General features: G+C 43.5%; 1 protein-coding gene across 1 annotated transcript in view; it reads left to right on the forward strand.

The window, feature by feature from the left end:
• The window catches only part of NUDCD3 (NudC domain containing 3), a 43,634-nt gene that overhangs the window by 14,026 nt on the left and 14,625 nt on the right, over window positions 1–14,983 (forward strand). Inside the window, exon 2 of the mRNA XM_017515406.2 lies at window positions 8,158–8,301. Within this exon, the coding sequence (XP_017370895.2) occupies window positions 8,158–8,301 (144 nt within the window). The remainder of the gene's footprint in view (window positions 1–8,157; window positions 8,302–14,983) is intronic.

Genomic DNA, 14,983 nt, shown 5'->3' on the forward strand with positions numbered 1-14,983 from the left:
TTTTTGTAGAGCTGGAGTCTCCCTATGTTGCTCAGACTTGTCTTGAACTCCTAGGCTCAAGTGATCCCCCTGCCTCAGTCTCCCAAAGTGCTGGGATTACAGACATGAGTTACCATGCCTAGCCTCACCTTACTAATTTTTATGTAGTCAAGTTCATTGGTTCTTTGTTTTTTCATGGCCTCTGAAATTTGAATCAGGATTAGAAAGGAGTAGATTGCATTTGGTAGAGTTTTTTTGATGGTCAGTTATTTGGACTTTTCCTGCCTTATAATCTACTTTGATCTTTTTAAGCAATTAGTTTTGTCTAAATTCTGCCAATTGTTTTTAATTTAATTGTTCTAGAAATGAAATGATTTGTTTTCTTCACAGAAGACTTCTACATGGCAATTTGAGCCTCATCTCATTTGTTCATAACAAACAGGCTAACATAGTATGAATCACTTTTTATCACTTACAGTTGATCTTCCCATTGTATTTGATTAGATAAAGGCATTCTAAAATGCACGTTTAAAAAATACAGATAGAACTTGAACAAATTAGAGAGATACAACTGAAGCAGAAAATGGACACTTGATTTTTAAAAATTGTAATAAAATGATGTAGATTGCATATACCATTTGTTACAAGTTGTTGTATGTGAATAAGGATTTTGTGCCATGTTGGTTATGAGGACTCTGGGTTTTAAACCAGTTTTTGCATTGAATATAACTTTAATTATGCTCAGTACACGTGGATGTGTTTTTTGGATATATCCACACGCACTTGCATGTGTATCTTCATCTTATTTATTGTTTGGTAAGGGATACATTGCTCAGCTTCCTGGGTATCTTCCTAGTCTTAGAGGGTCCTCAGTGGTAGTTTTCTCATCAGAATCTAAGGGTGGTGACCTCTGTCCTGTAACATGGCATCTGTCTGAACATGAGTGTGCCACCAGATTGTTTCTAAGGTGGTCTCAATCTCTATTCTTCCTTCAAACAGCCTTGCTTGTCCTTTGCTGGCATCTGAGGACTTGTCCTGTGGAATGAGGCTAGAGAGAAAGAGGCGTCTCTGTATTTCCCCACTGTGCATCTACTTGTACTCCCAGTCTTTCCCTCTACCAACCATACATGCACATGTGCTTCCAGTTCTCTGGACATATGTTTTCTGTCTCCACCACTAGGGTGTATATCTATGGGTGGAATTGCTGGGTCATGTGGTATCTCTATAATTAATTTTTTTGAGGAACTGCCAAACGGTTTTCCAAAGTAGTTGAACCGTTTTATATTTTACAGATCCACCAGAAATGTATGAGGGTTCATATTTCTCCATATCCTCATCAACCCTTGTTATTGTCTGTTTTGGTTTTGTTTTTTACTTGTAGCTATCCTATTGGGTATGAAGTAGTATCTCGTTGTTTTGATGTGCATTTCCCTCATGACTGATAACATTGAGCATCTTTTTATGTCCTTATTTTCCACTTCTGTATCTTCTTTGGAGAAATCCCTATTCAAGTCCATATGCATGTCTTAATTCGGTTGTCTTTTTATTGTTGAGTTGTAAGAGTTCTTTACATATTATAGATACTATACCCTTGTCAGATACATTATTTGCAGTTATTTTCTCCCATTCTATAGGGTATCTTCACTTTCTTGATAGTACTCTTTGAAGCACAAAAGATTTCAATTTTGATGAAGTCTATTTTTTTTTTTTTTTTTTNTTTTTTTTTTTTTGCTTTTGTTGCTTGTGGTGTTGTATCTAAAACACTGTTGCCTAACCCAAGATCACAAATCTTAGCTCTTACATTTAGGTATTTGATCCGTTTTGAGTTTAAAAATGTTATTAAATGCTGTGAAATAGATGTCCAACTTTATTTTGAATTAGTACGCCAGTTTCATTCTTTTCCATGTGGATACTCAGTTCTTATGGTACAATTACTTGAAAATATTATTATTTTCCCATTGAATTGTCTTGGTACTCTTGTCTAAAATCAATTGATCATAAATGTGTGAATTTGTTACTAGACTTTTAATTCTGTTCCTTTGATTGTATAGATGCCTGCCCTTATGCCAGTACCACACTATTTTGATTACTGTAGCTTTATAGTAAGTTCTGAAGATTTCATTCCTTGTTTTTGTTCTTTTCCTTCATTACTTACTTGGCTTTTTTGACAGTTTTAAGTGAGGCTGGCTCCCTTTTAGTTTATTTTGCTTGGAATTCATTGAGCTTTTTGGGTATAGATTAATTTTTTCATGTCAAATTTGGAAAGTTTTTAGCCATTCTTTCAAATATTCTTTCTTCTTTTCTCTTCTGTATGTTGGTATGCTTAATGATGCCGCTCAGCTTTCTATGGCTCTATTTATTTTTCTTTACTCCCACCACCGCCCCCCCCCCCACACCATTTCTCAGTTTGGGTAATCTCAACTGACCTGTCTTCAAGTTTTCTTGTTCTTTCTTCTAAATGCTAAAATTTGGTTTTGAGCACCTTTTGTGAATTTTTATTTTTTTTCCCTCCTTTAATTTTTAACTCCAGAATTTGTATTTTTTTGTTTTGTTTTGTTTTTTGAGACTCCTCTGTTGCCTAGGCTGGAGTGCAGTGGCGCGATCTAGCTCACTGCAACCTCCGTCTCCTGTATTCAAGCAATTCCCTGCCTCAGCCTTCAGTAGCTGGGATTGCAGGTGCCTGCCACCATGCCCAGCTAATTTTTGTATTTTTAGTAGAGACGGGGTTTCACCGTCTTGGCCAGGCTTTCTTGAACTCCTGACCTTGTGATCTACCTGCCTTGGCCTCCCAAAGTGTTGGAATTACAGGTGTGAGCCACCATGCCCAGGCTGTATTTGGTTCTTAAAAAAATAATAATTACTATCTTGCTATCAATAGTGATACTGATATTCTCTACTTACGACACTTTATTCTCATACTTTCCTTTAGTAATTTTTGCATAGTCTTCTTAGCTCTTTTAGCATATTTAAAATAACAACTGATTTAGAGACTATGTTCTGCTAAGTTAATGTGTGTGGGCTTCCTCAGGGATAGATTTTATTGATTGCTACTTATTCCCATGTATGGGCCATACTTTGTTTTTTGTAAGTTTCATATTTTTTTTTACTGTTGTTGAAAAATGGATATTTTAAATAACACAATGTGTTGACTCAGGAAATCAGATGCTCCTTTATTCCTATGGTTGTTATTGGTACATAATATAGTTGTTCTTGTTTAATGACTTTCCTGAACTAGTTCTGTAAAGTTTGTGTTGTTTTTTGAGAGACCAGTGAAGTCTCTACTTGGTGATCTTAGTGGCCAACTAATTGGATGGAGATTTCCTTAAACCCCTGGGATTAGTAAATACCTATTTTTGCCGAGGGGTTCCATGTAACTATTGGAGCATACTGTCATTGCTTTGCCTAACAGTTGAAAACTGCCTTAGCCTTTATTTCCTGCTGACTGTCAAGTCAAAGTCAGCCAGAGGTGAGAGCTTAGAGCCTTCTTAGGTTTTTCCTGAGCATGCACTGAAGCTCTATACATTCATGTGCCTTTCTAGACTGCTGGGAAAATGTCAAAGCTTTTCAAACCCCCACGGACGTTATATTTCTCAGCTTTGCCTTTGGTTTGCTTCAGTTGTTATCTGCCACCTCAAGAGGCTGCAAAGTTAAAACACTTGTCTGTATTTTCAACAAACACTCCTGAGTGTGTGGAGTGGGGAGGCTTTTCTGAGTTAAGCCAGAAACAGTCAGTCTTGCAAATGAGGTCTTCATTTGCAAGGGAACCATCAGACAGGTCAAATAATGACAGTTCTTTGAGAATGAAACTTTGAAAGAGCTCTGAGAGCACTGTTTTGCTTCTCCAGATGGCTGCTAGGCTGTACCAGGAATGCGGCCTGGTGAGGGCCTGGAGAGTGGGGATGGGTCTAAGGCAAGTTAAAATGTCACAGAACTCACCGTTCTTACTGAGATATGGTTGTTTTCCTTGAATTAATGCTCCCTGGGTTCCTGCAAAACCGTTGGTTAGTTTACAGAATTCACAAGAAGTTGATATTGACAATTTTTGTCAACTTTTTGGTTGCTTTTATGGAGGGGAGCTTTTTTGGAGGCCCATAGTAACTACCATTTCACTGACATCTTTTTGGATCAGGAATCTGTTAAATTGTTTTTGTTTTCTTGGGGGTTCTTGGTGCCCTTCTTTTTTATCTTGTTATCAGAAATAGTATACTTTCATCATAACTTCCGAATTACCCAGATTCATTACTACTGTGTATTGTCTAGAAGTCTTTTTCTTCCTGAACTCTGCTCTAGACTGGTTATTTCCTATTCTACTATATAGCTGCACTCCTGGTATTTTCTTCCTGCACTTATAGATTAAATGCACTGTTTTTTGGACTTGAGTTGGATGTTCTTCTTTTTCAGTTTTCGTCTTCATTTTGTTTTTCTCAAAGTGATATATAATAAATGTAGAATTCTTGTATATCTTAAAATGTATTTATTTTAACTTTTCATTTATTTCTCAGTTTGACTGTATGTAGAATTCTAGCTTAAAAATAATTTCCCCTTATTAAGATTGAATGGGATGTCTTCTTACACTCAGTGTTAATTGATTCTGGAAGTCTCTTCCACCTCTTTGTGAGTGAGCTTTTTCTCCTTTTTGGTACTTTTAGGACCTTTTTAAAAACACTCAGTGTTATAAAATTTCATGAGTCATTCATTCTGCTTAGCTCTTAGTGGGACTTTTCAATCTGAAGGCATATTTTTCTTCAGCTCTGAAAATTCTTTTATTACTGTCATAATTTCTGGAATGCCAAATTGATTGCCTGAATTGATCTCTGTTTCTACCTTGATTTCTTTGACTTTATCTTCCAGCCTTTTTGCTGAAGTTTTAATTTAGCTACTATATTTTAAATTTTTGTGTTCTTTCTTTTTGGCCTAATTGTTCTATTTTCATATTTTATTCTGGTTATATGGATATAGTATCATCTCAGATCTCTGTGAAGATGTAACATAGAAATATTTTTGGATATCTTTTTTCCTAATTAGCTCTGTAATCTTTTTTTTTTTTTTTTTTTTTTTTTTTTTTTTTTTTTTTTTTTTTTTTTTTTTTTTTTTTTTTTTTTTTTTTTTTTTTTTTTTAACTTATTTTCATCTGGCTGTTTTTTCTCATAAGATGCAGTCTTTAGTTCTCTAGTATTTTTTTTTAATAAAAAAATATTTTTCTCCCATTCTCTTGAGTGTGAGACAGTACTAATGGGTTTGTCCACTGTGTGTCTGAAGTCTGTTCTTCCCACCACCGTGAGAGCTGAGTGGATTGACTAGTCAGCTTTGCTTTGCAGGCCATGGGGTCTTGGTCATCCCAATGCTTGAGTGAGTAGGACTTCACTTGACACACAGGCATCCACGCTATGCTCCTCAGACTGCTGGTTAGTATCTTTGGAGCAATATCCTTCATTTTTCTATAGCAAACAGGGATTCCTGTCCCTTTCAGTGGTGCTTCCAGGGCCACAGCAGTTCCCACATGTGCCCCTGGCCTTGTTCCTGCCCTGCATACCTACTTACTCCCAGCTGGAGCCCATGTAGCTGTGGCTTCTGGATGTCTCCTACCCTATAGCATTTGTCTGCTGTGCCTCTCCTCCTTTTGTCTTCTGTTCCTGGCCTCCCTCTTCCCCCATTTTCACTGGGATTTTTCTCTTCATTCCTGTTATGCCTGCAGGTCGCAAGAGGTCAGAGAGATGGCTGTCTATTCTCAGTGTGACATCTTCCCCTGGGACCTCTGGAAGCATTTCTTGTCTGGTTTTCTCCCTTGATGATTTGGTTCATTCCCCTGGGTAGGCAGTGTGAGAAGCTTGCCCAAATTTGGAAATTATTATGTTATATAGAGCTGGGTGGGAGAATTATATTTGTTAAGCGAGCTTGTTCTTGTGAAGGCAGGACCGAGGAGCCTTGGGCCTTCTGTGTCATGTTTCCATTGCATACAAGTTCATGTTTAGACATGATTTGGCCCAACATGTGTCTGGACCATTTCAAGAGCGAGTGGATCTGATGTTCCATTTGCCCACGTTCCTTATGCTGTTAGAAGGTAGGGAGTGAAGCTCAGTTGCCCCTTGTTCAATAGGACTAGTCAAGTAAATACACTTTTCCATGGTATATTCCCCTATGAAAGGTCATGCAAGTGGAACTGTGTTTTCATGGGAAGATGCTTCCTTGGAGTCTGCATCTGAACCTGGCAGAGCTGCCCATAGCCAGCAGATTATCCTCACTGTGTCCCCGTAGTGGGCAGCTTTCTGCCACCTCTTCCTGTCACTGCATGACTCAGGAACTATCTTTCATTTAGAAACTACCTAATGGGCTGGGTATAGTGACTCACATGTGTCATCCCAGCACTTTGGGAGGCTGAGGCAGTAGGATTGCTTGGGGTCAGGAGTTCAAGACCAGCTTGGGCAACAGCGAGACCCTGTCTCTACAAAAAATAAAATTAGCCAGGCTTGGTGGCACATGCTTGTAGTCCAGCTACTCGGGAGGCTGAGGTGGAGGCATTGCTTCAGCCTAGGAGTTTGATGCTGCAATGAGCTGTGATCACGCCACTGCACTCCAACCTGGGCAATGAAGTGAGGCCCTGTCTCTTAAAGAAGAAAAACTGTCTGACAGCAGTGACTCCTGTACATCATTTCTCCCATTTCCATTTTTTTATTTATGATATTTAAACTACAGTTAGGTTACAGTATTGTGTTTCATTGGCAAATACTAAACTTCAGTTTGGAAAATCTATCAGCTTGCATTTTTTTTTCCCCCAGTCATTTTATAAGCATTTAATGAGCCACCTACCAGATGACATGGAGAGTAGCTTCCAAATTGTTTTTATTCCATACACCTATTAGAAAAAAGTTTTAAGTACTTGATCCCAGTGTCTTCTTAATGCTACTTCATACAGATACAAAATGTAAATGGAAGTTCAGTTTTCTTTCTTCTTCTAATTACTGACCAGTGAACCCCCTGGGGTATGCATATTCTGCTTTGGAGACTGGTGGCTCGAATACATGATATGAAGTGAAAGGAACCCTGCTCTCAGCACTGCCAGTCCAGTTCTGGAGACAGACAGAGTGGTGGAGCAGGGAGAGGTGTTCCTAGGACAGTGGGGAGGGCCATGGGGCCAGTCTCTGCCTAGGATAGGCTCAGAGGGAGAAGGGTGAGCTGAGGCTTTTAGAGGTTTTGTAAAGAACCAAGACAAAATGCAAAACCGTGTGCAGGCGTTGGTGGTGTAATGGTGAGCATAGCTGCTTTCCAAAACCAAAGGAATTGGTCTCATACTTTTAGATGAAGACCAGGCTATAGTTACCAGGAAGTGCAGTGGCTCATGGAAGGAAGAGGCAGTGCTTGTCTCTTGTACGGCAGTCCTGGGGTGAGCAGTTCAGGGTGTGCAGCTGCTTCAGCTCTCTTGGTTGCTGTGGCCCAGGGCTGGCTCCTGCATCTTCCAGGTAGCAGGATAGGCAAGGATACCTGCATCTTCCAGGTAGCAGGATCAAGGGTAGGCAAGGGAGAAGTACCACTTGTCTGCTCTGCTCACTTTTTGCTGTGACAATTGGTCTCTAACTGGAGAAGGGAGAAGAAGACTGGGTCACAGCAGCTTTCACCATAGCACTTTATGTTACCAGTTATGCTGAGAAAGATTTTCTGGTGGATTTACTTTTTTTTTTTTTTTTTTTGAGACGGACTTTCACTCATGTTACCCAGGCTGGAGTGCAATGGCGCAATCTCGGCTCACCGCAACCTCCGCCTCCTGGGTTCAGGCAATTCTGCTGCCTCAGCCTCCTGAGTAGCTGGGATTACAGGCACGCACCACCATGCCCAGCTAATTTTTTGTATTTTTAGTAGAGACGGGGTTTCACCATGTTGACCAGGATGGTCTCGATCTCTTGACCTCGTGATCCACCCGCCTCGGCCTCCCAAAGTGCTGGGATTACAGGCTTGAGCCACCGCTCCCGGCCTTGGTGGATTTACTTAAATGAGTGGACATCTGCAGGTTGCCCTAAGTATAAATTAGGCTGGTATAGTTTTCTTCACTGAGGTGCCTGGTGAGCCTGATGACAGTGCTGTAGTGTGCAGTTAGGTACCTCGGAAACCGTTACCCCTCCCACTGTTGAGCACACCAGTGGTCACCCTGATGGGAGAGATGATTTTCTTTTGCTGTGTTCCTAGGTCTCAGTGGCTCTTAGCAGCAGCTCCATACGTGTGGCCATGCTGGAGGAAAATGGGGAGCGCGTCCTCATGGAAGGGAAGCTCACCCATAAGATCAACACTGAGAGTTCTCTCTGGAGTCTCGAGCCTGGGAAGTGTGTTTTGGTAAGTTTGGGCACCTTTGTGCAGGGCTCCCAGGTAGACTTCAAACCTGCAGTGATGCCCCTTTTGACCAACAAGCCCGTTTACACTTAAGCAGTGAGGTTGTTAATTTCAGCTGCTGGGGCAGATGGGTTTTCCTGAGCCGGGGGCATGGTAAAAGAGATAAAGGTGAAAAGAAAAATATTAAGTCTGGACAAAAGTCTTCAGAATTTTATACAGATATATTCTTTATATGTGCAAAGGATGCCATAAAGATACCTGTTTTGGTTTCTGTAAGACATGCTTGGCAGGCTTCTGCCTGGGCCACCCTGGCTAGTGCTGACTGGCAGGGACAAACTGTCTCTGGGGCCCACAGTGACTCTGTCCTGGCTGCCCCCATGTTTGGAGGGATGTGCGGGCCAGGTGCTGAAAGCAGGGTGTTCTGTCGGTGCTGCGGGAACCTGGACCAATCTTAACTCCAGTCTTGATATCAAGCCTGGATGATAGAGCTCACTCTGGGCTACACGGAGGTGGGGCCAACCTGGGCACAGGCAACATGCTCCTTGGTGTTGCCATGGACTCAACTGCTTTCTCTCTTAATGAGCATTTCATCCCAAACAGGGCCTCCCGTTTAGGCCCTACATGAGGCCCTATGTGTGGTGTGTAGGGTTTCTAGCAATAGGGCTAGGACTGGCCCATCCCAGTTCTGACTCGCCTGGGCACCCAGGGCCCACCTCTGCTGATGGCCAGCAGCAGATGGCAGTGGTTCTTGTTTTGAATCTCACCTGATTGTACTCCCCTACCCATGGCATTCAGCAGCCAAAGACCAGAGAAGTGCTCTTCTCCTGCCTGCAAATACTGTGATGATCATGCCATCACACAGCAGTTCAGTTCCTCATCCCCTGACCCCTGACATATAAAGCCTGTGCATTAATTACACAGCCTGGAGCCTTTTCCCAAGCTATGGGCTCCTGTGAGTACTACCAATTCCTTTCCTTTATGTCATACTTTATGTCGCCAAACATCTGCTACTTAGTTCACAGATGCCCTTATGGCTTCTCCCTCACTTGAGCTTCACATGGTTGTGGAGGTATGAGAGCATGAGTGATATACTGTAGTACTGAAGCTGGCTAGCTTGCCCTCTGAAGTGCAGCCCTGGCTGCCTGGACTGCACTAATGGGCCCGTGATCCTGGGGCTGCTCTCTCCATGGACTGAGCAGTCAGTGACAGCCCTGCCTTAAAACACTGGCTTTGACTCTCCTGCCATCCTTCCTTTGGGTGAACTCAGTGCAGAGCATGGAGCAGGTCACGGTGCTCTTGTGTTGGTTTCCTCTGAGCAGGAAGCTCTTGGTGAGCCTTCCCCATGTGGTCCAGTTGCACTTTGTAGATGCTTCGTGCAGAAGCCAGTAGCCTTAAGTCACTGGTCTCTGAGCCCATAGCTCACTGTATTTGAAATCTGTTGGGTTCATAATTAGGGTACCAATGATTCCTTTCACTTTACACTATTTGCATAAATATGTGATTATTACTACATAGCTCAACTCTTAAGGGTTTTGTTGACAGAAGTGACTGTTAACTTCTTTGTGGATATATCAAAGCCATGTTACTTTTTTGTGTGTTTTGTATACTTGTATATATAATGCAAGTGGAATAGGGATGACGTTAGTGGCTAAAGCATTAACTTCTTTTAATAATGGCCACCTTTCATTGCACACAGTCTTTGTGCCAGGCTCTTTGTGAGTTTCCTTACAATGCTGTTTAATTCTCTGTAAACTCATTTTATAAATTGGGACATTGAGGCTCTGAGAAGGTAGGTAGCTTGCAAAGGGGGTAGAGCTACACCTCAAACCCATGCCTGCGTTATCCCAGAGGGCTCTTCCCAGTACTCTGAGAAACAGTGAGAAACGGGAGTCTATGGAGAAGGCTTAGCCCTGTTGGGGCTGGGAAGCATTGCTCCCTTTCAACTGAAAGGCTCCGTGGAGCAGAACATGAGTAGGAAGGAGTGTGGGTCCCCAGTGTGGGTTTCAGAGGCTTCTCTGTGTTAGGTAAATGTGAGGTGCAGCCACCAGGCAGGAGGTTGGGGGAGCTATGCCTTAAGAGGATAGCTCGATGTTCAACTTTCATGCCAGGGCCCCTTGGGCCGTAGCACAACCCCTGCAGGCCTGTCTCAACCTGTGTGTTCTGCTTGAGTCCAGGCTTCACTTGTGTCTTGGCTGCCTTTAGTTTTTGTAGTTAAATTTCATCAAACACCTGCCACTCAAAGAGCTTATGGAAATTCAGCAGAATCACTACAGACTGAGGGGTACCTGTCACTGCCCGAGAACACAGCTCCTAAATATTCTCTGCTAAAAATCCCTCTACAGTTGAAACACTGCATGAGTTATTTCTTGTGGTTCCTTAACGTGCCTTTATTATCAGTAGATGGCATTGCATTCCTAATGCACCTTCACCTGTGAGAAATCAAGTACCTGAATAAAGAGGAGTTATGAAGAGCGTTGCAACTCTTCCTGTAGGCTCAGCCTGCCTCCACCTCTTTCTGGACCATGTAGCCTCTAGTGCAGTAAACACAGAGTGTATCATAGAAGCTTTGCTGTTTACAGGAGCTAAGGGGTTTGTTGTCTTCTTGATTTAATTAATTATTTATGTGTGACCTTTTGGGGCCAAATTGTTTCCTCTGGTTACATATCTGAAATAATACTGTGAATCAATGAGCCGATTGCTTTGATTCACAAAGATCCTGTTTGCCTCCTGCTTGCTGCATTGTGTCTCTTGTGTGGAGCTTGGCACTTTGCTTTGAGCATGTGGATGCAGAAAGGGACTGCAGATGAATCAGGGAGCCTGGCTTTGGGTTGCAGCCCCCTGTCAAGCAGCTGCCTAGTTTTGGGTCATCTCTTTAGCCTTACTGGATTTCATTTCTCACCCTTCAACAAGGTTGAGCACTGTAGCCTGGTTGATCTGCAATGTTTGTTGGTTTCTTATTAAGTACCCAACTATGTTCAGGCACTGGAGATGGCTAAAGAAAGTAAGTTGAGGGCTTTGCTCTAAAGGGTTGGAGATGTCCTGTGAATGTGGCCTTATTTGGGAAAAGGATTTTGTAGATATGATTAAGTTAAATATCTCTCCAGATGGAATCATCCTGAATTATCCAGGTGAGCCCTAAATCCAGTGACACCTGTTTTTATAAGAAATAGAAGAGGAGAAGATAGAGGCAGACACAGAGGAGAGAATGCCACGTGAAGATGAGGTAGAGACTGGAATGATATAGCCACTGAGCCCAGAAACACCTGGAACCACCAGAAGCTGGAAATGACAGGAAGGATGCTCCTCTAGAGTCTCTGCGGGAACATGGCCCTACTGACACCTTGATATCAGTTCTGGCCCTCAGGGCTGGGAGATAGTAAATTTGTATTGCCTTAAGTCGCCTGGTCTGTTGTTCCCTGTTAGGGCAGCCCCAGGACTCCAGTGCAGGTCTCCCATTCCAGCACTTCTGTGAGGCTGCATGAGATGAGAAGAATGCAAAGGGATGGTGTCCAAAGCTGTGCTGCTGCCACTGCCCCCAATCTCCATGGTTACAGATTCTGACCTTCTGACCTCCCAGCAGGCCAGTGCAGACATGGCCTTCGCTTCCCAGCTGCCTTCCACATAACCTGCTCCTCACTGTGCTGTGGATCCCACATCAGCCAGCCAGGGCAGGCAGGGGTGGCTGCTAAAACCGTATGACAGTTCTTGCCTCCCTCCTCCCTCCCACACTTCAGAATGTTAAATGAGACTTCTTGACTCAGGCAAGCTCCTTTCTTGGTTACAAAGATGTAAAATCAGCCGTGGCAACGGCACCAGCTCTTTTTCCTGATAGCTTCTCAGTCCCCAAAGCTAGGCAGTTGGCATGCGCACCGTCCTCCTTTCTTCCTGCAATTGGGGGAGCTGACAGGCTGTCCTCCACGCTGCCGTGGGCGGCTGCTCTGCTTCGGGGGCTCTTGGACATGGCTGTGCTTGAGATGGTTGTTGTAGCTGTATGTGAGGTGAATGCCATTCCACATAGACCTCTTCATGTATTAATGCAGTGCACACACAAGTCATTTAAAATCAGTGAAATTGCTCTGGAGTGTTCTTTGAGGAATTAGACCTTGAAGCTGAGGCTTTAAAACTCATCATAATACATTTGTTTATGGTATTTCAACCCTGTGAGCGTTTTTGTGCAAGCTGTATCCACTGCCTCCCCCCTAATTTAGATTATTTCTCAAAAGTGGAATTATAGTGTAATTGCAGCCTATGAGCTGTTGCCGTGGTTCTCCCTGGTGGATGAGTTATTTCTGGAATGTTGCCAATGACATGGGCACCTGTATTCCCGCATCCCCACCAGCACTGGGCTTTTCATCTTCACTTATCTTTGCTGGTTTACCCAGGTACTTCCAGTGTCACTCCTTAGAACAATTGTGAGGATGAAACGAAGATGGGTGGTTTATTGTCTACCTGTTGTCATTGGTGAGCCACCTTCCTGAGTCCCCGCAATCTTTCCTGCCCCATTGATGCCATCCCATGGATTGCTTAACATACTTCTTCATAAATTCAGAGTGGCAACTACAGATTAAATTACTTTAGCATTTTGGCAAGAGCCCAAAGCCTGGAAATTAGTATGTGAATGAAATGTGAGCCCTTAAGCCTTCAGTGCAAATGATGTCTCTAGGGAGAACCCGCAGTATTTTTCACAGGAAATCAGAATCCTTCATCAATTCCAGTAGAGAAGAGCCGAAGTTTGTGGATTCAACAGAAGGCGTTAGCCCAAGGAAACCTGTTCCAGTGTAAGTGGAAGGAATGTACTGAGCATAGCCAGCTAAAGGTGCCTCTTTGTGGACAGGGTGCTGGCCTTCCTCCTTTCATGGGGTGGGAGGAGAGGAAGGGAATACAGCTCAGCATTGCTTTGTCGGCACCATCCCTCTAGAATACGTGGGCCTTCCAGACACACTCAGACCACAGTGGGTCCGATCTGCCCTATTATACAGTGTCTTAATTTTGTTTCTAATTTTCAAGCTTAAAAAAAATAGTTGACAGCATTGAAAACCAGGAGACTGCCCGTAACAATGCTGACTTGAGGCATGTCCTGAGAAGCCGGATGTGCTCCAGTGTGGCCCACATTTCCCCAGGAGCAGATGCTGAGCAGGTGCCCTGGACCTCCGCCACGCTGTCGTCTCACCCCGTTATCTGCCCTCGTTCTAAGGTGCCTTCCCGGAAGGAACGTCCCACAGCGTTCCCATAAGTCTCATTGGCCCAGTCTTGATCACACGGGCAGCTGTGAGGAGTAAAGTCGTCCTCGCTGGGCACATTGCTTCCCTGAATAGAAATGAGGTTCCGTTACTAAGGAAGGAAAGGGATATAAATGCTGGTGAGTCATCAGCGCAGATTCGGGGATGCTGAGGTAAGTTTATTCATGTTGAGGTGGAAGTTTCTGTGAGGACATTTTGGGAACACTGTTCAGCCTGCAGTCTGGGGTCCCTCAGAGAAATGGACTGATTATAGGTCTGGGACCTGGTATATAAGAGAGGAACCTGGAGCATCTCGTTGTGCTGGAATATGAGAACGTACCAGGGAAATGATGAGGCACCACCAAAGTCAAGCAACCGCCACCAACCTTGTCTGGCGTTATTTGACATCAGTGTAATTAAGGATGGTGTAATGAGTTATAAGCCGTTGAGAGGCCAGAGAGGCCAGGAATCCAGGGGTCAGTACTGACAGCAATAGATAATTTCATTGCAGAAGAGAAGGTGCTTGCTTCAATAAGATGCCTAAGCCACCAGTCAGTGTGGAGGGACTGGGACAAGAACAATCAGCATTTCCCAGCTTTAAGGGAGAGATGGGACCAGGCAGACACTGTGTGGGGCAGGGTGGAGCAGGGGTGCAAGAACTCTGGAGAGGGGAATTTGCAAGTCAATAACTGCAGTGGAGAAGTCAGACCTCCCTCTGGCCAGGTAACCTGAGTGAACACCCCGACCACTGAGGGCTGTGGACGTCATGTGTCTGCAGGTGGAACATGTGTATATCCAGCTGAGTGTGCACACATGAGTTAACCAGGAGACATCAGGGAAGGAAAAAGGCTGTGGAAATGTCACAGAGTAAAGAGGACTGGACCTCTAAGATGCAGTAGGGACTTTGGACTGGACCCTGTTCTGTAAATCATCATGAGTTATTTCCTTATCCTTAGGAAATAACTCAGGACAAAGGGCTAAGATGGATGCAACCTATTCTTAAATGGTTCAGAGAAAATATTATGTTATTATATATTATACATACAGCACACATACCAAATGAGAGAGCTGTGTGCAGACACACAGCTGCTAAACACTTGTATGGATCTTTGTACTTGCCTTATTCTAGTAGCTTTAAGTTTAAAATTCTTTCCAAATAAAGTGTTTAAAAAAATGAGATGGCGTCTGGGCAAGGTGGCTGACGCCTGTAATCCCAGCACTTTTGGAGGCCGAGGCAGGTGGATCACGAGGTCAGGAGTTTGAGACCAGCCTGGCCAAGATGGTGAAACCCCATCTCTACTAGAAATACAAAAGTTAGCTGGGCATGCTGGTACGTGCCTGTAGTCCCAGCTACTTGGGAGACTGAGGCAGGAGAATCGCTTGAACCTAGGAGGTGGAGGTTGCAGTGAGCCGAGATCATGCCACTGCACGCCAGCCTGGGCGATAGAGCAAGACTTCATCTTAAA

This window comes from Cebus imitator, unplaced genomic scaffold (genome assembly GCF_001604975.1).
Source record: "Cebus imitator isolate Cc_AM_T3 unplaced genomic scaffold, Cebus_imitator-1.0 Scaffold548, whole genome shotgun sequence".
Taxonomy (NCBI): domain Eukaryota; kingdom Metazoa; phylum Chordata; class Mammalia; order Primates; family Cebidae; genus Cebus; species Cebus imitator.